The 24,910-nt window shown below is 42.0% G+C and overlaps 1 protein-coding gene across 1 annotated transcript; it reads right to left on the bottom strand.

Moving 5' to 3' along the window:
* Positions 1-248: 248 nt before the first annotated feature.
* LOC147204946 (transmembrane protein 132D) lies at positions 249-24,650 on the bottom strand. The gene is made up of 9 exons (XM_086110558.1): positions 23,967-24,650; positions 16,009-16,888; positions 11,175-11,312; positions 8,209-8,395; positions 6,223-6,366; positions 3,810-4,015; positions 3,357-3,621; positions 1,810-2,001; positions 249-1,721 (listed from the first exon to the last, which is right to left on the bottom strand). Exons 1-9 carry the CDS (start codon positions 24,142-24,144, stop codon positions 438-440), a joined length of 3,474 nt encoding a protein of 1,157 aa, XP_085966684.1. The 5' UTR covers positions 24,145-24,650; the 3' UTR covers positions 249-437.
* Positions 24,651-24,910: the final 260 nt, after the last annotated feature.

The following is a 24,910-nucleotide window of genomic DNA, read 5'->3' as shown; positions in this document are numbered from 1 at the left end:
TACATTTCAAATTTATCCTGGGTAACCAAACACCAAATGATAACACCCACAAAAAAAAAAGCCTCGTCTGTTGCTTAATAGATAAGCACTATGTGTGACTATCATGGATTTAAAACCCATGTGGGCTCTGTATTTCCGTATTGCATTTTATAAGCTCTTCAATGTCTGTCATCAGGAAGTGCAAACAGTTGAAGAATTGTATATCCACATGCAGCATAGCATTTGGTGGCTTATTATCATGTCAAGTAGGACATGGACTCATTTCTTTATTATGAACAATATTTTACAGTATGTGTACAGTACACCTAAAAAGGCCTTGACAGGTTATGAAAAGGATTGGTGTTTATTTTCATCCCGTCCATGTTTGTGACAGCGCGTCAACAAAGGCATTGAGGTGATCAAAGCCACATTATTTGCAATGTGAAATCTGATCAGACTCACGATTGTCCACTGTCCCTGGGCTCTGTAATGGGCACTTGGGGTCCCTCGTCACAATACTCTTCCTTCCCAACCCAGTGGATGCCGTGTCCATTCTCCCTTTGTGAGAGCTGCGGCGAATGCTGGTACTCCAATGTGGAAAAGGTGGTGAAGTGGACTCGCTTCCTCTTACTGGTTGGTGAGTGGAGGGAATCTGGGGGCAATGCTTTGCTCCTGAAGGCGCCCACGCAGCTAATTGGAGAGTCTGTGACTGATGCCAGGCAACTGGGGCTTCTGGACAGTGAGGCGGTTTTATCAGGCCCAATGTCTATCACAGTGGTCATAGTCTGCGAGTCTTGTTGAGCGGGACTTCCCGGGACGCTCATTACAAGTTCAGCGTCCGTACCAAGCCACACCCAGTCATGCCTATGACCTGTTTGCTCCTGGCCATGTGACGGAGACTTCTTTTGTCTAAACTTTACAACATATGATATGCAATTTACAAGAAATACCAGGATGGCCAGGCAAAAGACCCCCAGGAGAGCATACATCCCAATCTCTAAGTCTGTCAGGGGTCTGTTTGTCAACATATCTTCCTCTCCGCTGATCTCCACCTCCACTGACTCTTGTCCAGGTGCAAGAATTTTAGTGGGGAAATTATTGGAGTTGACCAGGTTACCGGGAGCTTTGACAGTGCTTGTGAAACGAACACTGTCCACTATCATATTGTCAGGGCCAGACGCTTTACCGCCGTCGCCAGGGCTGCTCATCATACTGATATTGACCGTGCTGGTGGGGCTGCTTCCCGAAGTGTTTGGTTTCCCCACGCCCCCGAGGCTGCCGCTGGTCATGAACGTTCCTTCTGGAGATTTGATTGTGGTCTTTGCCAAGGGGCTCTCATCTCTCGTCAATGTGATGTGTGGAGAAGGAACCTCTGATGGTCTCCTTTGCTTCCTGTCAATCTCTTCCCCGTCATTTCTGAAGTCCACACCGTCATTCTTTTTTTCTATGGTTTTGTCTGGTCGTCGACTTTTCACCTGAAACTTGACCTTAAGATTGCCATTGCCCACAGCTACAGTGCTTTTCCGTTTGGACTTCTGACAGGCCTCACAGATAGACATTTCCACCTGGACCAGAACTCCTTCGCCCTCTCCCTCTGCCACCACGGCTGGAGGGGCGCCACGCACCGACACCACGCCCCGATCCAGGGTAGACACCGTCACACGGTAAGAGGCAGGATCGTAAATGTCAAGAGGTGTCTGGCTGCCATCACTGAACTGGACCCATGCACTGACCATGGCTTCCTAATGCGAGAGAAAACAAAAGAAATGGTCACTGTGTTTTGGAACGACCGTTCAATCATGGTGGAGTTAAGTTGATGGAGAATATCACCTGTTTGGGCAACCTCAGAACTTCCTGTGTAGTTGTGGTTGCCACAATGGCCCTGTTGCTTCCGGTGCTGAGCTGTAGGGTCATTGAGAGACCTGCAACCATCTGGACCCCCAGTTCAGTAATGGTCACTTTTTCATCTGTGACTTTCACCATTGTTTTGGCCAAGACTGCATCAGAGAGTGGAGAAAACACCTGTCGCAGAACAATGTCACATCCAGTAAGTTGAATCACAAATTAGTTTCATCGGATTCGAAACACAGTTTGTGTGGTAAGTTTATCTACTCGAGTCAAGGAATTTTATATTGTCATACCAAAACATATTTGCACTTGATAAGCAACGGAATTTGATACCCAAGGTCCCAGCTTAGTCCAGTTAAGTCCCAAGACTTGTAAAATACCATTAGAATTAGAAAATACGATTAAAAAAAAGAAAAAGAAAATACTTGTCTAAATGTGTGTGTGCAAAGATGCAAATGGAGCATGGATGTGGATGCAGTTGTGCGATTTATGTTATTAATTTCAATGTATGTCGCACGGCTTTACAATTTGTCGAATGAGGATTACATCAATTCGCACCATATACAATTGCTTATGTTTGCTCAGTGAGATGCCTTTGAGATGAGAAATATCCTCAACTGTGAATGCAGAACTGCACTTTTCCGTCTCTTCTAGGAATGAGCAACTATTTGCCGTGCATAATCCCAATTTTGTAATTGACTTTACATGGTCTTGTCTGCTGTCAGTGTCCCCCTTTTAATGCCATTTGCATAAGCCACTTTGACAGCTGTTCAGGCTGGGAATGCCGCTCCATTCGTGACCTTACTTTTGTTTTTGGCCATGATGTAAAATCTATTGGTGTAGGCTTTCTTTCTGCAGTCTCTAAATAAAAAGATGCCGGAATTCTTTATTTGAAAATTTGGATCAGTCGCCCTGGCAATGTTTCAGCCCATGTTTCCTCACAAATTATCTTGCGGTGTCGACATACTGAAATGGCATCTATGTTGACAAACTTCAAATGCTGTCTGTAATAATACCTGCCAGAGGTTGTCGCAAAAGGTGTCATTAAAGTTTGGGACATAATCCAGTGCAATTCTGTAGTTGTAGGATAATCAAATATATGGAGCAAAGTAAGTACTGTCTGCGGGGTCTTCATAATAATCAGGCCCATCCATGCATTTTGTGTGCCCCTCTTAAGGCTGAGGAGGGATCTGATCCCACCAAAGACATCCACTTTTTGGAACCAAAAACTAATGACTGTCCATGAATCAAACTTCATCCGGTACGTCATGATTTGAATCTGCATTTTTTTTTGGAACGAACGTCAATGCAAAATAAGTAAAAGTAACTGATGAGAAACACATGGGTTAGGGCTATTTAAATGAGTTAATCCTCACCTTGCTCGCATGACCTCTATAACAATATTGAAATGCGGTTTACTGTGGTCTCGCTGACCTGAACATACAAGTCAGCCGCAATCCTCATGCAGTGCTCTTGTTTTCTACTTGCCCTCCTCAGGAGTTCACATATTATTGGTTGGATGTATTTACCTGGATGGCAGTGGTCCCAATGTCCTGGCCGGATAGCACCCTCCCGGCATGCAGCTTTGCCACACGAGGATCTTCCACTTTCATAAAGTATCTAACAAGTCTTGTTACATCCACCTGCCAGTCAGAGCCCAGGAAATAGGCCTGAGAGTCCCGAGGGTCCGCCTGCTCGGCCACAAAGTGGGTTAGCACACGCACCAGGGTGTGCTGAAACTGCAATGCGCAGCCCTTTCCCTTTTTTTCATCGACTTGGCTGTTCCAGCCAGATCTGAAACAAAGAAAACACACCACCAATTAGATCATTGACTCGTAGGTTCTCATCAGTCAACCCTGGCTCTTTTTTTTGTTGGCTCAGAGGGCAAGCAAAAACAGCTAACACCAATTATTTGAATTGGGAAAAGGAATGGCTGGAGGGTAAACAAGGTCGTCTTTTATTGACAGAAAGCTGTAACCCACCTCTTGGTCGTTAGTATAGGGACCCTCCAGCTTTTGATTTGGCTCAGCTCTGTGTCCGACACCTCCAGTCGGAGGGGGAGCCGGGGCATCCACACATTCAGCTCAAGTTGAGCACTGAGGTAGCTGTAGGTAAAGTTTACTACCATCTTGACTTTGCCTTTTGTCTCCTTGCCATTTACAAAAACATAGTCACACCTGTCCGAGACCTGGAGAGGAAGAGAAACAGGGATACTTTGTCAATTTAATGTCCTTGATTATATCACGAGTTTGTCCAGGTAGTTTTTTTTTTGTGAACTAACCGCATCCGCAGACGATTAGGCTGTCAATGAGGGTGATGTTAGTCAACTAAGTCGTGACAAACAGGATCAACTAGTCTTATAGATGCGGTCAATTTTCCCTAGATTGAATGTCCTTGTGATAGTTTCACACTGCAGGTGTTAGGCTAGTTATGTCAGTTAGCCGCAAAAACTACTGTGATGATCACTGATCCAAAGCCTTCGGAAGATGCGGCACTGCAGTTTTATGTTAATCAAAATATCATGTGCCACAGCGCTCAACATCAGTGCTTCACAGCCAAGTGCATTCATTACACGCAAATTTCAAAAGTGACCTTGGAGAGTTGAAAGTACCACAGAAAGATCACATGGGCAATCGAAGACACGAATCAGCTTTTCGTTGGTCCTCTCAACAGACCCCGCTCCACAACAAACAGGACAATTATAACGCCACATTGAAATTCAGTCACCAGCCTCTGGAAATGCACACAGGAGTGGAAAAAATAATGTGACTTTGACTGATAGCCTGAGGAGGAATACAAATCTTGCTCTTATTTGCACGAATCCAGCACTTGGCTTACACGATGGGCTGCCACGTGCGCGTGCTATTTTAGAGAGGATCATCAGTGTCGTACAGAATCATCCTGCAGCCGTGTCCACAGCTAAAGCTTTTAAATGACCAACCGCATCACGACGTGTCACCCCGCGATGGCCTAACTTCCTGACAAATAAGCTCATGCATGAATTAAATCCAAACAGTGCATTTGCAGTGAGGCAGTGATGGAGAATTCCGAATGCACGCATGGATCAATAGACAAGAACTGAGGTTTTTTTTTGTTTCAAGCTGTAAGGGGTCCTCATGTTTTAATTCATTGTGAACGCAGTCATCCACTCATCCATATTCGTAGACACTTTGTTCATTTCTTTTTTTTAACCGGGACATCATCCTGAGCTTCACGCTTAAACTGAACTTCGAGCCATGTTCAAATAATGCTTCACAACATCATTTTTAATAAAATATCTTTCAATGTGGCAGCCGCCCACTCTTCTTAGTCACAATCTCATTCTGTCAACAATCATAGCACCCAATGGGTTTTTGTGTCATAAATTGAAATTTGTTTTTAAATGGTATTTTCTTTTCACGAGGCAGTACAGACAGAGTGAAAGGCAGGCTTTCAATGATAAATACAATTCTAGCTTCGCCTGAAAATATATTTGAAAGATTCATAGAATGGTCTGTTTTTCTATTAAGAAGCAAACTTTAGCAATTTGCCAAATCCTGAGAACACTGATGAGTCACACCATCAAGATCCCGACTCGTCACACAAGTCAAAAAGTTGTTCGGTTCTGACCTGAGGAGAAAAAAAAAACCTCTCCACATATGTGCTCATACAATCCAAACGTCATGCAACAAAGATGACATGTTGATCTGCTTGTCTCACATTGATCTTTGGGTTTTCTCTTTCAACACCAAAAATAATGGGATTGTCATTTCTCTTCCATCTGGCTGTGGAGGGAAGTCGATGTCCACGCTGTCTCCCGAATGATGTCATCGTTACATATTCAAGGATATTCTTCTTTGTTTTGTGAGATGCTGGTGCCATTAAAAAAAAATAACTTCCCATATCTAGCACCAGCAGATTTGATCCCCCTCAATCACCGCAGATCAATGTAAATCAATGTAAATTTTCACATTCTGTGACCCCGCATTCATGGGCCTTGACTTTCAATTTCATCAGTCAAAAAAGCCGGCTTTTGGCAGTCAGCCATGCCCAGGTTTCGCAGGATAAAAGAGAAAAGTCACAGGATGAGAGCAGTGTGGCAGACTGCAAGGTAATTTGTGCTGAGCGATTTAGCTCAGCGCCTGTTCATTGAGGAAGAGATTGATGGGGGGGGATTCTGTTGAAGCCCGACTAACAGTTTGTTTTACTGAGTGGAAAAGAGATGGAGAGAAGAGGTGACTTTGGGAGAACGTATTCGTCTACTGTTGTCCTTGCTGTCACGCACATGGCACGCCGCTCCCTCGGGTTTTGTGTCAAGGAAGAAAATACATTGAACCGTAGCTCCGATTAAAAACAATAATAATACGGTAATAATAATAATTCAAGTCGTGTACTGTACATGCGAGTGAGCCAAACCTTGAGAACATCTTCATCAGTAGAGCTGCATTCTGCATATTCCGAAACATCAGTGATCTGGCCATCTTCGTCCACAGCGACTGTTCTTACAGGTACCACCACCTTTTTTCCAGTCAGGATTGCAGTGTTCAGGATCTCGGTGTCCTGCCGTTCAAACAATACAACAGGTCTGTTTGTGGTTAAGATTTTAAAAAAATGGAACACTGTACGCTACAATATAGCAGATGTTTGTTATGTTGAGCATGCACACTCATTTTATTGTGCATTCAAAAATACCGGTATACGTACTGCACAACCTCCGAAGTCAAATGCTGAATTTGACTGATTTAATGAAAAATATGGTCCAGAAGTTATTATTTAAAAAATAAAAAAAAACAGAATATGCAACATCACCTTACCTTTCTTTAGCTTTTAGTGATTTTATCGCAATACGTAATGTATTCCAAAAAGGTTACTGTCACAGATTGCGCCGCCAAGCCATCAAAATATGCGAGAGGTTCTAAGGACACCTCTTGATGATTGAGAGAAAAGGTTCAAGCAAGTACCAAAAGATTAAGATGCATTTAGCTTTTTCCTTGACTTTGTGGCTTTTTTCTGACCCTCACTCCAAAAGAGTACTTTAAAATGGGGTGTTTCAAAAAAAAAAAAGTCACCAAGAATCGAAACCAGAGATGACATAATGTAGGCAAACTGACTTTCAGAGCAGAAAGACTCCAATTTCTTTCTTTTTTTTTTGTCAGGTATGCACCACCTTTATGATGCAAATTATGGTTTTCTTAGATATGTATTATGCAAATAGCGCTCAGCATAATTTTCAAGTCATCAACTGATTAATGTGAATGTTTTTAAACAATTCTCTCAATTATAATACATATATACACACACTGCAATTTGGCAACGGTATTTTTCAGCACATTCAATCACAGCCATTTAGAGATAAAATGGCACATACATTTGGTTGTAACCTTATTATCTCGCTGAATTAATGCACGGCACACATGCTTGTGGGCAGTCATGAATAATCAAATTGAAGCAGATGGATGTGTGTCTTCCTGTGTAAAATCACACTGTCCAAATGAAGTTGAAATAATTGTTGTGTGTGTGTTTTAGTGCGCACATGTGCATGACAGTTTGAGAGTAGTGGAGCGTAGCTGGGTCGGGTTCTACGAATGATCAGTGAAATTCACCCAGAGGACCAAATAAAACAGATGGATGCTTGTCTCTGAACTGTAAAACTGGTCTAAATGAGGCAGAAGTGACTTGTCTTTTTTTTTTCTTTGACTGGCATGACAGTATAGTTCAAAAGCAGATGTCAAGTCCGTAACTGTGGCATTTGGCATCGTCGAGTATGTTATAGTACTGGAGAATAAATCTCATGTTTGGTCCGCCGCCTGAGGTCAACTTCTAATCCTTAATGGATATGGACTATGTCAAATTCACAAATAGGGATAACATATCCTCCTCATAACTTCAGGCCCCTCGGGACTGGTGCAGTAAAAATGAAGCAGACAGCAATGTGAATGTGACCCACTCTGGTCACTGGTTCAAATGACAACTAGAGCAGGTTCACTGCCACTGTTACTCACTTGTGAAAATGTCATGTTGTTCATTCAAAATGTAAAATTGTATTCACCGGTTGGAAAGGTAGCATGAACCAGGCCGAGCGCAAAAATAGAAGCCCACGAGGCAGCTACCGCAAGGAGCGGATGACCACATTACTGCATGTCTGAACGCAGAAGAAAGACATCAGCTTGCTGTCTGTCAACAACACAAGGTCATTCTTTGCTTAAAATAGAACCCATTTGCTGAACAGTCCAAAGCATAGTCCGCCAGACAGGATTGGATCAGAGCAAAGTGCATTTTGTCTTTTCGTGTGCTGATGCGCAAAGGATGCATGCAATCCAAGCTTTGGAATTAGTACAAACGCTATCGCCAGTAATATCAACGCCGGTTCATAATGTGGCATGCGAGCTGATACCGACTCACCATTATAAGAGAGGCCAGGCCAACAAAGTCTCTCTGAGTGGTGTAGATCCTCATCGCTCCTTCAGTCTTGGCTGTATTTTTGGATGGGAGCTCCAGCTTCCATATGATCACTTGACTGTTGACGGGGCTGTTTAGCTCATCAACCTCAAAATCCATTTGAAGCACCTCCAACAGACTGCTTTCAAGCCTGAGAGGGGAAGCACGGGTCTTGTTAGAGAGGCATATAGTTTGAATCTAACTCAGAAGAGCACAAAAAAAAAGGTTTGAGTTGGTTTGTCTGTTCAATGTGAAATAACTCCATGTAGTGATCCGTTTGACTACAAGGATAAGCTAACAAAGTGCATGGAACCTGAGAAAAGTTCACAGTAACATTAGAATCCACGTTATCGATACATTTACCATTGAACCAGCGAATGTTGATTCACTTTAATAGGCCACTAATTGTTTGATGAATACCTGGCCATATACTTGCCAACAGCAGAACCAAAGGTGTGTGTGTGTTTTTTAAAATCTTTTGGTAAAGTTTTAAATCTATCCGTGTTCTGTCATAGTTTCTAGCTAGCACTAAGCTAACCTGGGAGCGTGTGTCCCTCACATCCAGCATTCAAGTTTGCAAACTCCTTTCGTACTACGACAGTGTCAGACGCGAACAGGGAAGTGACGCCAAATGCAGTGACAGTGTGCCTAGATGGGCTTTATTGATGCATAATCATGCTTAAACCGTTTAATTTCATTCATTGAGTTTGTCCAAACGTAAAGAGCCGCATGCACTTATACTGAAGTCATGCAAATGTACTCTACGGTTGTTTTTTGGGGGAGGAATGATCACTTCAATTACTACCGAAAATAGTTATTATGGGGCTAGTGGACACTTGAAAAATGTTTTCTTTTTATCGACCATTTTATGAATCCAAACTAGCCCCAACCCGATAATTTGTCATACAAATTCCTACTTAGTAAACACATTGGACCCCGGGCATTGTTGTTATAACCAAATGAACTCTTGAAGGACTGGCCATCAGCCTACTTTAGAGTAACAACAATATGACAAACACCAGCTCATTTGTTAATCCTCCATTAGTTCCAAACTCAATAACAACTGCAAAGCTTTGCATCCCCTTTCTTCTCACTCTATGATCGACTGCATCTGCCTCTCGTAAAGCAAAAACAGGGTTTTACAATAATTGAGTAATCTCAACATATTGCACCAAGACCTGGTATTAAAAGATAATGTCATTCCAATGAAGTATCAAAACAGGAAAATCTATTGACTTGACAAAAGCATGCATCCATCCCTTTAAGTATGCATTAACACAGATGTGGATAAAATGGGATTGAGGCTACTATATCCATGTTCTTTAAAGCTTGCAGGGCAAAGCAACCACTGCATCTTGTTTATGGTCTGCGAGTAGCTAGCTGTCTAACAATAAGCTCAAACTACTGAGACGCAGGATAAATACGCTTTAAATGCAAGCGTACAGCAAATGCATTTAGAAACAGAAACTCAAGGGAATTCCATCTGTGGTGTGAGTGACTGCGGATGGACACCGCAAGGGATTTGTTGGTTTCATGTCGGGATTAGTCAGCATGAAATATATGTTAAACTATAAAGATGTTGTGGTAAACAATGGTTTTATCCATGCTGAATGGGGAGAACAACACAATGTGGTCAAATCAGCAGATAATATCTGTAAAAGCATAATGTATCTATTGTAGTATGGCCTGAAAAAAAAATCTGTTTCACAAACATGCATGAAAAAGATTTTGTGATTTCATTGCACCTTTTCATATTCCTTTCAAGGTGAAAAATACGAAAAAGTCTTATTTTTGGGCTTCCTGTGCAACTTGTGTGTTCCGTAAGTGCCAAACCATCACTCACAGATTGCACCTTTGCTTTTGAAAGCATTTCTCCGAGGGAGAATTAATCTTGCAGTTTGAGTTGAACCTCGGCAGACCTCTTTTAGGGCAATACTGGGAAGCTTGAATGAGATGGCATGAATTAAAAATCTCAATACTGTTCAGACAGGCCAAGAACAACTTGGCCCACATGCACTCACCGACTGCCCAACGGCTATATGTGTCCCTACTACATTACGACAATGGCTGAACATCGACATTATATCATATGTATTGGTGGGGTGTGGGGGGTGTCATTGCCTACGGACTGTTTTCTTAACCTGTGAGGAGCATTTCCTCCCATGATGGGCCTGAAATGACACAGCAGACGTTTTGTATGGCTGTAACTTTGAGAAGAGTTTAGAGAAGTGTGGGGGTTTTTTTTGTTTGTTTTTATCATGACTGTGCCCCGGTCCTCAAAGCACGGGCCATAAAGGAGGCATGCTTGGATGAGTCTTGCGTGGAAGAAGCTCATCAAACACCTTTGGAACGAACTACGACAGAGATTGTGATCCGGGCGCTCCCCGACACAAACACTTCAACTTGTCTCCCCTTTTTCAAATGTTTTGGATGCCTGTGCAAGAATTAAAGTGACAAAGTGTCCCAATGCACTTATTATTAATTATTTTGATTTTGAGCCATTCCTTAATTTTTTTTGGTGGTGGTCGGGTGTGGGGGGGGGGGGGGGGGGGTGGAAATGGCTATAATGTGCTGAGAGTATGATTTGAGGATTATTTTGGCAATTTTCATTTTGAAAGAAGTAGCTATATTTACACTTCGCAACACCTACAGCCAGCATGTGCTTCTAGAGTACAAGGGATCCCCTCCTGGGACACAGTATGTTGTGCTTTGCTCTTGTCAGGTAAGTTTGTCTCTTCCTTCACAGTTGCCAACAAACAAACAGTGATATGCGCCGCAAGAGCTACATAAGAACTGCTTTTATATCTGACACAGCTCTTTGCCGATTCCCTTAGGACTCCAGAAGTGTTGTTTCGTCAGGCAACTGAAATTTCAACTCATGAAGCAGCTCATAGATATTCAAGTGGAATGTGAAAAATAGACAGACTTGCCTTTTTCCAGGTATGGGAGCCTTCCTCTGACAAGTAACAGAGATGGCTCCATCTGCACCCGTATCCAGTGTGATGTCCCACAGTAACGAGTTACTTGGTGTTGCTGTACGAAAGGTCACGCCGTTCTTTATTGTTGCTCTGTAAAAATAAAAAAATAATTAAAAATGGAAAGTTCAAGAACGTGGTCAATAAAAATATCACCTATTGCGAGTCAGTGAAATATAGGGAAATAACTGACCATTCAGACTTTGTTTTCACATTAAAATGACACTTTTATCAATGCCGTAAGCAACATTTACAACCATGTGACATCTGGAGCGGAAGTAGCAAACATCATTTCGATGAGTATTCACATGAAATCCATTATGCACTTTTCTTTCTGCTAAAAATCTATCCCCACTGAGCAAGTTACAGCGAGAGATATTCTTCCAATTTTACAATCCAGGCTTGCATGCGCTAAGGAATTCATGACAACAACACAAAGATACAATGCTTTTGTTTGCAAAGCCAACAACACAATGGTACATTAATAAGCAAAAGCCACAGTAAGATTCATTCCAACTGCCCGTCCGGAGAAGCCTCCCCGTGTAATTCTTCTTGGCTTTCATCTGCATGCAAAGCTACATGGTTTATCCCTGAATCTTTCAGATAATTACCAAGTACTGATCGCACTGTGACTCTCTAAGGGGATGTCATCTACGTTAAGAGCACCAGCGATTATGGTTCAAGTATGGCTGTAACAAGCCCAGAAAAAGGAGAGACACTGCTCCTTGACAACACATTATCGCTCAATTTAAAATATTTAATGAAACCTGAAGATGTTTTTGTGCTAGGTTTCTGTGCACATGTGCGTGTTTGTGTGTATGACACCATCTGCAATGTTCAGCTTTACTGCACTCTAGGGGGAGGTCTGAAATGACAAGTAATCTTGGCATGCGGGCATCTGCTGTATCATCACAAAGTGAAATGACGCTACATGCTTCCATGCACTTCAGGAGAGCCGCTGCAAAGGCTTCTCTTTTCTGTTGGCTGGCTTTGCTATCCTCCAAAAGTTGTAGTCAAGTCAAGCAGCTCACAGAAACAAGAACCTGAATGAGGTTCATATTTGAAAGAGAACTGATTCAATTGTGAAATCAGAAGAAGTAGGTTAACGTCTATCTCTCTCTCTCCATATATACAGTGTGTGTGTGTGTGTGTGTGTGTATATATATATTTTTTTTTTCTATCTTAATTTTTTTTTTTTTACTGTAATAATCTTGTCAATAAACACTTCAAATGGTTTCCTTATCAACTATGTAGTGCTTTAATCGCTTTGGTATGTATTCCTGAGAAAAGTTCAACCCTCTCATACACGCCTTCAAACTGCAGTGTTGTGAAATATATTCCTCCAAGTATCACCACTGCTTATTACCGTCTTTCATCAAAAGAAGCTCTGGCAGACAGTTTGTGGTCTGCACGGTGACAGCAGTGGCAATATATGTTTCTCACAACGGTATGTTTTGATCTTAACACTGACCAAGATGTATGAATAGTGTGATTGTTGTCAGTAGTAGTCAAAGCCAAACTACAATTTTATTTAATTATGATTTGAATCAAACTTTTAAGTTTGTTTCGACTTGACAATATTTAAGTGGATATTTGAGAAAGTAGTAAACAGAGCTTCCTGTGGGACAATTTACTTTGCCCATCTAGCGTCATATTTTTGTGTGGTAGCTTTAGAAAAAAATGTTTTCATGCCATTTTCATATGACGTTAGACTCATTGTGGGGATAAGAAAACCAAGGTGGCATTCAAGCCAGGCATAGCTGTGTATTAAGCCGAGAGGAGCAGGATTTAACTAATAAAAAGTGACAGCAACAAGAAGACTTATCCGCCTGTTTTCCCCCTTTGTCTCTCCCTGGGAAGAATAAAATCCCCTGTGATTTGAGGAGGGCTTTTTTTTTTTAAGGGAGTAGGAAGCAGTGTCCATGGCGTTGGTTAGTGGGCCCCGAGGAGGCGGCGAGCAAAGGGAGGCACCAGGGCAGGCAAGATGGATGGCCATGGAGACTGAAGCTGACAGTGTGTGAGGAAAAACAGCTCTCAGGTGCTGCACCTGCCATCCATCTCACTTCTGACCAGGCATGGCATGAGTGGCACCTTGTTTCACCTTCTATCTTCTCAAACATAGAATTTTGAAATGGGCTACTGCATGTATATTCCCACATACTTGATTGAAAATACACAGAATGTTGCACCTTTTGCACGTCCTGGTGGTGGTTCTTGACATCCATCAATGTATTCCCTAATACTGCACACATTTTATGATAAATATTCTGTTCTTTAAATTGTATTATGAAAGGCTGACAATAATTTGTTGGTATGTCATAAAGTGTATCAAAAATGAAATACAACTGAATACAACATAGACCTCTATCATTGTGCAAATGCTCGAAAAGCATTTCATCACAGAGGCTATTTTCAACATGCTACAGTGGGTTTGTAATTATTCCCGCATCTACATAAATTATTTGTTGTTCCCGTCTCTGGTTTTGTGAACGCATCACTGCAGGGCCGGTCGTGTAGACAGTAAAGAACAGATGCAATTATTTATGCAGGCAAATGTCCAGTGTTTAGCCAGTCTGATGACCAGCTATCAGCATCGTGCTTATCGCACTCATGGAGCTGTTTAAGGGGTTGAGTCCCATTTTATGCCAACATCGCTGCCAGATGGCAGCCCCCACAGCACTATAAATGGTTGTGAAAGCCACGTTTGTCACATAGATAAACGATTAGGCTTCCTGTTGGAAGAGATCACTCACACAACGTCATGCCACTTGATGATACGACAATGATGCCGTGCTTTAAGTCAAAGCCATACAAACAATACAAATCATTATCTAACAAAGAAGGAGACCAAAAGTGTTCAATGAAAGGGGTAACTCATGTGATGTGAGTGTCTGGGTTTTATTTATTTACTTAGTGAGATAAAACGAATGAATCAATACATGCTGGCATTCAGAATTGAATCTAGTGAGTGACTGAACCGATAATTAGCAAGTGCAGGTGATGATGTGTAAATATCCATCCATGAATGCCCTCTTGTCCTCTCACGACTCACCTCTCCTGAGTCATGTGACCACACCAAGATAGTGGTACCGCAGATTTATCTTTTGAGGATATATTGATTGTTTCTTCCGTTAACTGAAAAGATTCTGAAAATCGACCAGAAGCCAACACAAACAGGCTTTGGGACCGCTTTGGTCTCACCAATAGTGTCTATAATGATATTCGTGCTAAAAACATCCTCATGCCAGTTTTCTCAAATACGTGAAAAGTGAAGACAACCCTTTTTTTAGGCAGCCTCACATGATCTAAATGTTTATGCAAAACAAACCAGTAACAGAAAACATATCAGTTACTATCCACCCATCCATCCATTAACTGATCCGCTTTATCCTCACAAGGGTCGCTGTGGTGGTGGGGGGCGGGGGGTGCTGGAGCCTATCCCAGCTGTCTTCGGGCAGTAGGCGGGGTACACTCTGAACCGGTTGCCAGCCAATCGCACAGCACACAGAGACGAACAACCATCCACGTTCACACTCACACCTGGGGACCATTTTTGAGTGTTCAATCAGCCTGCCATGCATGTTTTTGGAATGTGGGAGGAAATTGGGAGTACCCGGAGAAAACCCACGCAGAACATGCAAACTCCATACAGGAAGGCTGCAGCTGGAATTGAACCTGGTACCTCCGCTCTGTGAGGTTGGCGCGCTAACCACTCAACCACCAGGACGCCCAAATCAGTACCAAAAACATAAAAAATCATTTTACACCACCTGACAGATCGTTATTCACTTAAACATGCCGAAGCTGTTTGGAAGGACAATAGAAATGTCTTAGCAAGTTAGTGTGGGTGACTTACAGTCTGATTTCCTTTGATAACGGATAACAAAAGGCATTATATTGTCAATGATAATTAATGTCGCGTTTGGAGGCATTTAAGTTAAAACAGATTCAAGTCAACTTGAAAAGTGCAACTTTGACTAACTCTGGGTAGTATTATCTCCCAGCACATCCACATTAACATCAGTCAAATTTTTGTAAGGCTCTTTGTAACACTGATCTCTTTTTAATTTTGGCCAACATTTTAAGATAAGATAAGATAAGATATCCTTTATTTGTCCCACACTGGGGAAATTTTGACATCGTAACAGTCTGTGCTACGCTTTGACAGCTCCCATCTCGTTGGTCATCTGTTTGGGTGGGATGAATTCAGTTTAAGGAAGTGTACACATTTCTTGAAAACCCCAATGTCAAGCACACACCTCCATCACAAAATTCTTCACAGTAATAATGGTGTGATGTCACAATTCCTCAATCGGTGGTGCATTTCCCGAAGAGAAATGAGTCTTTCAACGGTAATCTCCATATCCAAGTTCAAGGTCAACAACATTAAACGATTTAACAACATACCATCTGAATGAATTTAAGTGTCTACAGGCTACGGGATTTCATTTGATCCATGTCAGTCTTGAGGAATATGACATTTCAGCCCTTAATGTCATCAGGCTGCATAAACTCAAACATTAATTCCTGATACATATTATGTTGAATTATCCACCAGGTCTCCAGGAAAGAATCTCAGTCTTGGTTTCCAAGAAATGCCTCATTTCCTCGAATGTGCCAGTTTTGGAAGCCCCCTGAGGCTTATAGATGAGTGCACATGACTGGCTCGCTTTTTGTTGAATAGCAAATGAGCTTTTGACGTTTGTAGAATCAATTGGACTCCGGATGACGTCATCCAGATACGCACTGACGAGGAGGAATCGGAAGGATACCAAAATCACGAACTTACCTGAGAGTGAAGTTAGTCAGCTGAGCAGAGCTGGCCATGAGGATGTAGAAGGTAGCGATGTCGGTCTTCTTCAGCGGTTTGGAGGATGTCCGTATGACGATGGAATTGCCAAGTTTGAGTCGAGAGAGTGTGGCCATTCCTTTGGGCACCTGCAGGAGACGCACGCTGCCAATCCTCTGCATGGGCGTGACGGGGACATATTCCCCCTGCTGCTGTTGTGAGCTTCCCCAACGAGTCCCTTCTAGTGTGTTACACTTGCCACTGACTTTGGGCTGTGCCTGGTAGTAGAGCTCTACAAGGTTACCAGCTGATGGGGCCTGTTTCTCCCCGCTGGTGCTTTCAGACCCCTGACCGAACCAGCCAGGCAAAGGTAGTAGCTCAGCCACGCAAGTTCCCCTCTCACCTCCCATGGCACAGGAACACCTCACCTCCTGGGTTTGCCAGAAAGCATAGACTGTCACACATGGTAGCTCATCCTCAGCTCCTTCGTCCCTGTTCCAGTCCCTTCCTGCCACGTAGAAGAGCACCCGCACTTTGGGCTTGGTGGAGAAGACCCGAGGTGTTAGCACGAAGGCCTGAATCTTCCAGTTGAAGGTGAAGGCGTCAGGGGCATTGAAGAGCTGCACAGACTGGACCAGATCCAGAGGCACAAGCTGCTCTGTGGACATCGGGCCATAGCTTGCGATGACAGCCGGCTGGCGGCCTGCTCTCAAAATAACAAAGGGCTGCGTGTTACTCTGCATGCTGAAATTCCTCATTAAGTCCTGCCCTGCTTCTTTCAAGAAGAGGAAGTCAGCATCCTGAACCTCGTAGCTGACTGGCAAGAAGATGGGGAAAGGCACTGGACTCTTTGTGTCAGTCAGCTCCTTATTGTTGAAGTCTACAAGGTAAAGAAAAAAACATATTCTACATCACATCATAGCATTTAAACAAAACCTCATCTGGTTCACAGGGGTACGGTCAGGAGTTAATTATTACAAAGGCATATCGCCTACAATTATGGTAATGTTCCAATAAATAGGGGATAAGAGATGTACTATTGCCAAAATTGCCTTAAAATGTCCTCAAATGTAAAGTTAATGTTCGAACAAATAAAAAAGGCAACAAGAAATGTTTGGTTGGGTTCCCGCACCAGCATTATCCAGGATCTCTGCTCAATAAAACAGAGGGAGCACTTACATTACTGAGATAACAAAGGATACTCAAACGAATTCTGGTAGAATGTCATGTTTTAAGTAGGACTAAACATGTTTACTTAATGTCGCCATTGTATCCATCAAGTGAGCTTGTTTGCCTTCATTTTCCATCGTTCTTTCTTCTCTCCTGCCCTAGTTTCCTCACCCACACACACACACACACACACACACGTTCTGCTCGCTCTTTGTGTGCATGCGAGTTTGTTTGTGTGTGTGTGTGTGCATGCGTGCGATCGGGTTTTGGGAGGGGACAGTGGAGCAGGGGGCTCGTTGAAGGTGGGAGCTGATACATCTGGCTCATAGATGAAGTTCGTTTAAAGCAGGATTAAAAGAGCTTTTCAGATTCGGTTAGTGGTCTGTGAATAGCCAGCAGATCAAAAACAAGCCATATTGTGTGAAGGCCACGTTCACGTGTGAATAGGAATAATACTTAGACAACTGAACTGATAAAATAGAGTAGATAGCACGACGAGACATATTGTGAGTTGCACACGCTGGTCACAAATCATCATCTGGGTCACTGGGTCAGTATCACTGTAAAGCGTTGTTGGTGTTCTCATCAGATTCATGCAGTCATCGTGAAATTGCATTGAATCGATTGCATCTACACTATTGTGGCTGTCTCAAAAAAACGCTTCGCCTCTCACCTGAGCGGGCTTATCCGCTCATGCAAGAAAGCTTGGCTAGGATGACACGATGCAGTCCAGAGAGTTTTTTAAGACATGTTTTCTTCATTTTCTAAGGCTGCATGATTTTGGACTAATATGTGATATGCGTTATGGGTGTTGAATGTTGCAATACAGTGATCCCTCGCTATTTCGCGGTTCGTTTATCGCGGCTTCAGTGTATCGCGGATTTTTTCAAACATATTCATAAAAAATAAAAAAAATTAAGTCCGTAAAAAGTCCGCAAAGGTCCAGGAGAATCAGCGAAAGTCAGCAAAACAAGAGCGAGTCACATAGAGCAAGATATACAGTACTACATGTATATGTTTACTGTATTTTGTTATTCATACACTAACCTAACCTAACTTATACATTTTTATATCTATTAGTATACAGCACTAAGTAATGTTAATTACGGCAACATTTATTTCTACATGCATGTATACCATTAAATTTGGCCTTATAAATATTTTTTATACTCATACACATGTACATGTACCTATACAGGGGGCGGGGGTCGCTACTTCACGAATTTTCATTTATCGCGGGTGGTTTTGGTCCCCATTAACCGCGATAAACGAGGGATTACTGTATTGATATGATTGCAATATTTGACATGCACCGAAAGAAATGACAATATCTTAGAGAATTTAAAAGGTTAAAGTCAGATCAAAGCATACAATTCCATATGAAACGTATTGCCTGTCTTTGCATAACATATGTTGCTTGGGCATTTATGGCAATATTTTTTTGGTATATAGTGCAGCCCTATTTTATACCTTTTTTTATTGTATGAACATGATTTTTGTATATATGTTCCCCATGCTGCTCTGCTAACTAGTGTGTGCAGTAAGTGTTTAAATGACACAAAATCCGTTTTTTGCATGGTTATATTTTCCACAAATTATTTAATAAAATGAGTCGTTTTGATCACTCAGATTCTATTTTCTCAGTCATACTGAAGATTTGGCATGTGTCACTGAAATTGTTGTCTACCCTGTCATGAGTACTCACTTTTATTATGAACAAATTTGTTATGTTTCTGTTTGGTTACGTTTGGTTTGGTTCCCTCATGCGCCCTTTTTGTCACCACCTGTTCAACACAACCTGCCAATGAGCTCCCTCAACCCTTTGTGTCTTGTCCAGGTGTTTCTCGTTGCCTCATCACTTTGCTTGTATTTAGTTCCCTGAGTTCTGTCAGTCTTTGTTGGGTCATTGTGAGTTGTGAGTGTCTGTGTCAACAAACGAAACCTGTCACAGGTTTCGTTTGTTACGGTACTTTGTTTTCTTGTGATTTCCAGTACTCTTGTAGTTAGTAGTTTCCCAGTGTACTCCTGTTTGTATTTTTGTTAAATACATCTTGGTCAGTTCCACCCTGCTCCTCCAACTGCCATCACGCAAAACGTGACAAAATTTATCATTTACAACTGAGGAATTTGACAAGTATTGGATCTTGTGCACCTATTTGAAGATGGGATATGATTGTTTTTTTAACCATACACTGTACATACAAATGTCAAATCTATTCATATTTTCCTTTACTTGAATAGGTAGTGACAAAACAGGCTTTTGAGAAAAAACAAATCAGTCAAGTATAAATAATAATAAATACGTGATCTGATATGCAATCTGCTTTTAGCGCTTAAGTGTACCCTGCACTGCACGTTCTCCGTCTACGTCTGTTCTGATAGAACCGGCCTGTGTTCAGTTGATCATTTGGGATAATTTTCTGACTTAGTGAATTAAGGACAAAAACACTGGTGTTTACTCTGCAGATTATCATAAAATGGATGAAGCTGCACTAAGCATGGTATTGCATTTGAAAACCCATATTAGAGGCAACTCACACCCAAACAAATCGTATCTGCGCTGCATTTCAATGTGCCGACTTGAAATGTTGTGCAAGACGCATTAGTAGGATGTCGACCTCTGAAAAACAGCGTGAATGAAATCTCAGAGCCTTTCTGTGTCAAACTCAGTCATCATGCCCCTCCAAGGAAGTTGACATTTCAGGCGTTCATCCACCGTCGTCTCCTCTGGTTTTCATCTCGACTCACCCAAAAAGCCTGCGATGGCGTCTGACAGTTCACAGGGCATGCCAGTACTGTATGTGTCACTCTCATGACAGCCCAGAAGCCTTTAGTAGAGCACAATGGCTTCTTTTCCCCATGCTTTTCACCTTGCTGTGTGTGGCAGACAAAGCGCAAGGAAACGGAGGAGGAAGCTGGAAACAAGGTTGTCCTGACTTAGCCCAACAGGCCCCACAGTGACAGATGTGCAGTTTAATACCAGAGTTGGCAGCATCTCTAGCCAGAGGAATATAAACTGGATCCAGAATGCAGTGCAACAAGGTACTTAACATGCAACCTCTTCCCTTTACAGCCTGTACATGTCCTTCTCAGGACTTCACCTATTTTTCAGTGCACGGAAATCACAATATTAATCTTATGGCCATTTCCAAAGTCCCTCCAAAGATGTGTTTATCCTAGTCTGTGTACGATTAAAAAACATGATTCCTCATTGCCACTTACCGTATTTTCCGGACTATAAATCACAGTTTTTTTCATAGTTTGGCCAGGGGCCTGCGATTTATACTCTGGAGCGACTTATGTGTGAAATGATTAAGACATTATATCATTTCACATGAAACTGCAAGGGGGTGCTCTAGGCCTATGTTGACACTTTCTACATTGGCGGTAACTGATAAAAACAACTGATGATGACTCTGACATAAGCAACATAGAAGAGGAAGTGCTGCCGGATCTTCTACCTCCGAAGTTCGTGGAGATCTTTAAAAGTGACACACAGGATGAAGATTTCATTGGATTTGGTGATTTGGAGTGACACTGATGGTTTGGTAAACTTGTTAGCATGTTTTTAGTTCTCAGTTTGCTGTTTATATGTCATGTAACGTTAGCATATCGTACACTTATCAGGGATGGCAATGGCTAGTGATGAAAAAAGCGGAAAGGGGCGTGGCCTGGACGGGGCGACCAATCACAACAAGTAAGACATCATACACACCCAATCACAGGGCTGTTTACAATCGGAAGATGGAAAGACTGATCGGGAGAGCTCGTGAAAACTCGACGATAAGGTACCTGACCCCCCCTAAAATTTTCTCAACGGATTTAGACGATTCACAAAAATGATCACTTTAAGAAATAAAACTGCGGATTTCCGCGTATCCGCGGAAAATTGCCATCCCTGACTTATTCAGCCTGTTGTTCTCTTTTTATTTTTATTTGCCTTTCAACTTTCTTTTCAAATGACATGTCTGTTCTTGGTGTTTGTTTTTATGAAATAAATTTCCCCGAAAAATGCGACTTGTACTCCAGTGTGACTTACAGTCCGGAAAATACGGTAGTTGAAAACTTGGAGTATGAGCCAACTTCTTCACTTATCACCACGCGAGCTGACAAACTTCAGAGCAAATATGTTGCCCCAGCTGCTCCGATCTCTCAGATTTGTCATATCCATAAGACCAGAAACTTCCTCTTTTCCATGGCAGAGTCAGAAGGCATCAGTGTTGCCATGCAGAAGTCACAATAGCTTCCGATAGCCACCTCTCCCGTTTTGCACAACATAACCCCACCGACCCCAAGGGTGAAGAATACAAGCTGATACTTGGACCCAGGTTCAACTTCTACTGATCCCAAATAAAAATGTTACATGGATAAAATCAAATGCAAAATCGTGCAAATTTGAAGTGCAGCAAGCAGAGCAGAAACTGAGCTTCAGATTGTGACTGTATCTGGAGCTTGTTCACTCCTACAGGAGGTTAAATCTCTCCAGTTAAAATTGAAATGAGAAGTATAATCATGCAGTCCGGGAAAGGTTGAAAGTTTATTCAATGATGTCTTCTCACAAGTGCATTTGTAAATACCATCCCACATGAACAGTTGAAACTAGCCTTTTATTTGAGTCTACCAGTAATTTGTTTTGAAGGGGAAAAATATATAAAAATCATTTCAGTTTCATTCTTTACAGTCCTTTTTTTTTTTTTTTTTTTTTTACTAAGCCATTTTCTCATTGCCATAATTCTGCTAGCCTCTTTGAATCTACAACCTTGAATCAGCATTGGGAATTCTAATGAGCCATAATGGCTTTTAGCATATGTAGCAAACAGCTGGCACTCACAATTTGACTCCCAATAGCATCATTGAAGACAAAAAGAATTGTCTGCTTTGGAAGCTAATACGGTAGATGGATACAAATATGTCTCATGTTGTTAGTCGGTCATTTTGAGAATTTGCAATTGTTAAGCAAAGATGCTACATTTCTCCTAATAAAGTTTCTATTGAACAGAACTATTATGTTCTTAATCAAATCTTTCCAATAGATAGTAATTTATTTCAGATCATACCGTTTAGAAATACTTTCCTTGCTATAACTGCAAACTGAATAAAATCTTTTTAAAACGGTCGTCTCTCTCTGGTTCAAATGTCATCCAATCCATCCTCTTCTCTCAACCACTTTCACACACTTTCCATTTGCGAAACACCTATACTGTCTGCATGCACAATACATACAAAGGTACACACAGTACTTTGCAATCCATACATGTTCATGCATTATAAATGCAGCTGTATCACAAATTATGACTGCTTTTCAGTGATCTGGTCAGATGACAAAGGACCATGGCATTGTTTGCAGCAATAGTGAGAGTTGTTTCCTTTCATTGAGGCAACCTCACTTAAAAACATAATTGGAAGAAAATATTGGAAACAGCTCCCAGTATGAGGGAGGGCAGTTCTATAAAACAGAAAACTCGATACACAACAATGAATATAAAACATTTTTTTTCTTATTACGTCTGAAAGTATACAGCAAATATTAGCACAATCAACATAAAATGTACAGAATCTTATTCGGAGGTTTATGTAATGTGCACTGTTGGGTGTTTAGTCATTTATACGATCTATTGACATGTATTTAAAAATCTTGGCCTGACTTGAAGATACTCAATTTGATCAGATTAGGTGTTGCCATAAATTAGGAATCATGAGCTGAATGTCAAGATGCATTCAAAAGATTTTTTTTTTCAGAAAGACTTTGCAGGTGAGACAATTACTGCAGCGGGATACAAACCAAATCCTCTTGAATCATCAAACATCTTTTGACAGCCTCATACACTCTACGTATATCTTATTACTTCCTTTAGCGGGTGCCTTATAAAATCATAAATAAGATGATATATATGGTGCCCACACAGCATGCACCCCTGGAGGCTGCAAAGTGAGAAGCTGGAGAAGATAAACAGCAAGGGGGGAGGCAGGCTGAGTGGGGTTTAAGCTGGCACAGTGATTGGTCGACATTGTCGTGCCCAATAAGATCGTTAAAAGCTGATTTAGAGGAGAAAAATATGCAATGTTTCCATTTCATTATTTGTTGGCATTATCTCCATATAAATTAACTCAGCTTGCACTGGGAAAATAAATTATTGCATTAGCTTTTGACTTTTGTTGCTACAGTATTTGCCCCCCCCCCCCCCGCCCGCCCCGTTGTGAACGTGGCCGCCCCACACCCCGCTGTGAACGTGGCTGTGCATATGGTCGTGCGCGTGGGTGCATGTATTACTTCCCATAGAGAAACGGTGCATTATACATTAGGCATGGTTTAAGTTGCGTGACATTAAATCTTGCGCTCTTTTACTTTTTTTTCTTCTTTCTACCCACAATCTTGCTGCTGTAGACTGTAAATTTCCCCAGTGTGGGACAAATAAAGGATATCTTATTCCTTGTTAAATGTTGCATATGCCATTATAGCTTTTGACACGGTGTGACGTGTGTAAGGTCGCTGAAATGCTGTATCACTGCAGAGAGAAGATGTAAGTTTGTGTCACAAATGAGGACATTTATCTATTATTTAGACTGGGAGAGAAAGCTGATTTTCGGCTTGCGTGGCAGATCGCTGCCTCCCCCTCACTGATGAATGTGCACAAAATAAACAGTTCATTCGGCGGTTGCTGTTACTTGTCCTTTTAGTCCATTTTCGAAACCCAGGTGCTAACTATAGTTTTGGAGCCTTCGTTAATAGTGTTTACTGTTAGTGCCCCGGGATGGTGTTTGATAAAGTTTGCACAATGCAGTCTTACCTTGGGCGACGACATTTGAAAGGGTGGCAAGTATCAGGTATAAGATCCTCCAGCGGGGGCAGTTACAGTTCATTTTGGCACCCGTCGCGGCTTTCTTCTTCGACAGAACTTTCAATCCTTGCTCGTTCGCTCCCGCTTCAGTAAATTGTGTTGCGTGTGTCTTCATCCATGTCCACATGCGGTACACCGACTGCCATCACACCTGTTGGGATATGGGTTGTGCAGGTGCCGAAGAAGGCACGTCGAGATCCGCTCATCTGCTCCTCCTCCGTGCTTAAAAAGTTGTGCCGGACGAGCCTGGCAAATGGCGTTCTTTGAAATGTCAGCCCAAGAATGATGAAATCCTTGGATTTAAAACGAAAGAAAGCAAGAATGCTCCGAGATGGATGTTAAACATCGAAACGAAGTTCCTCTCTCCTCGGGTGCTCCAGATTGATCGGGACTCTGCGGAGTTTCTAGCAGATCAGCGAGTGTCTTGAGCTCAGCCCAGGGCACTAATGTCATCATCATCTGTCACTGTTCATCCGTCCGGGAAACCACGGCCACTGCGCAGCTGGTCGGATTAACCCTACTTGGTTTGACTTGCAAGCCAATCGTGACGTTGTACTTGTTTTCTCAAGGCAGATCACACGTTAATGAGGCTTCCCCTCAGCCGCTCCACTATAGCTTCTTCCCTATTGATTCAAATGAAAGAGAATGATTCGAAATGGTTTCGAAAATATATTCGGCATGTTTATTACATAACCGCTAGCGCTTTGATGCTTTGAAAAAAGAAATTATTTCATGTGTAGCTATTCCTTCGTCATTATCAGTTTGTTGATCCCGGAAACGCGAAAGCACTGCTTGTGTGCGAAATTTCCACTACGCTAACAGAAATAAGTGAAACCTCATTATAGTTCAAAACACAACTCCTGCGCCTACTGCAGCATTCGTGGGGGGGAAAA

The sequence above is a fragment of the Hippocampus guttulatus genome, chromosome 5 (genome assembly GCF_054856545.1).
Source record: "Hippocampus guttulatus isolate MCC_2025c chromosome 5, RoL_Hgut_1.0, whole genome shotgun sequence".
NCBI lineage: Eukaryota > Metazoa > Chordata > Actinopteri > Syngnathiformes > Syngnathidae > Hippocampus > Hippocampus guttulatus.
This window is presented reverse-complemented; position numbering and strand designations above follow the sequence as displayed.

What these genes read in the sequence shown, in the direction of transcription:
- LOC147204946 (XM_086110558.1), bottom strand. Translation starts at nt 24,144, where the DNA reads ATGTGGACATGGATGAAGACACACGCAACACAATTTACTGAAGCGGGA. An exon ending in GCCTGGCCTCTCTTATAATG is followed by an intron (nt 6,367 to 8,208) that starts GTGAGTCGGTAT and finishes TTTGAACGGCAG; the next exon opens with GACACCGAGATCCTGAACAC. An exon ending in TTGGGACCACTGCCATCCAG is followed by an intron (nt 2,002 to 3,356) that starts GTAAATACATCC and finishes GTTCTGCGACAG; the next exon opens with GTGTTTTCTCCACTCTCTGA.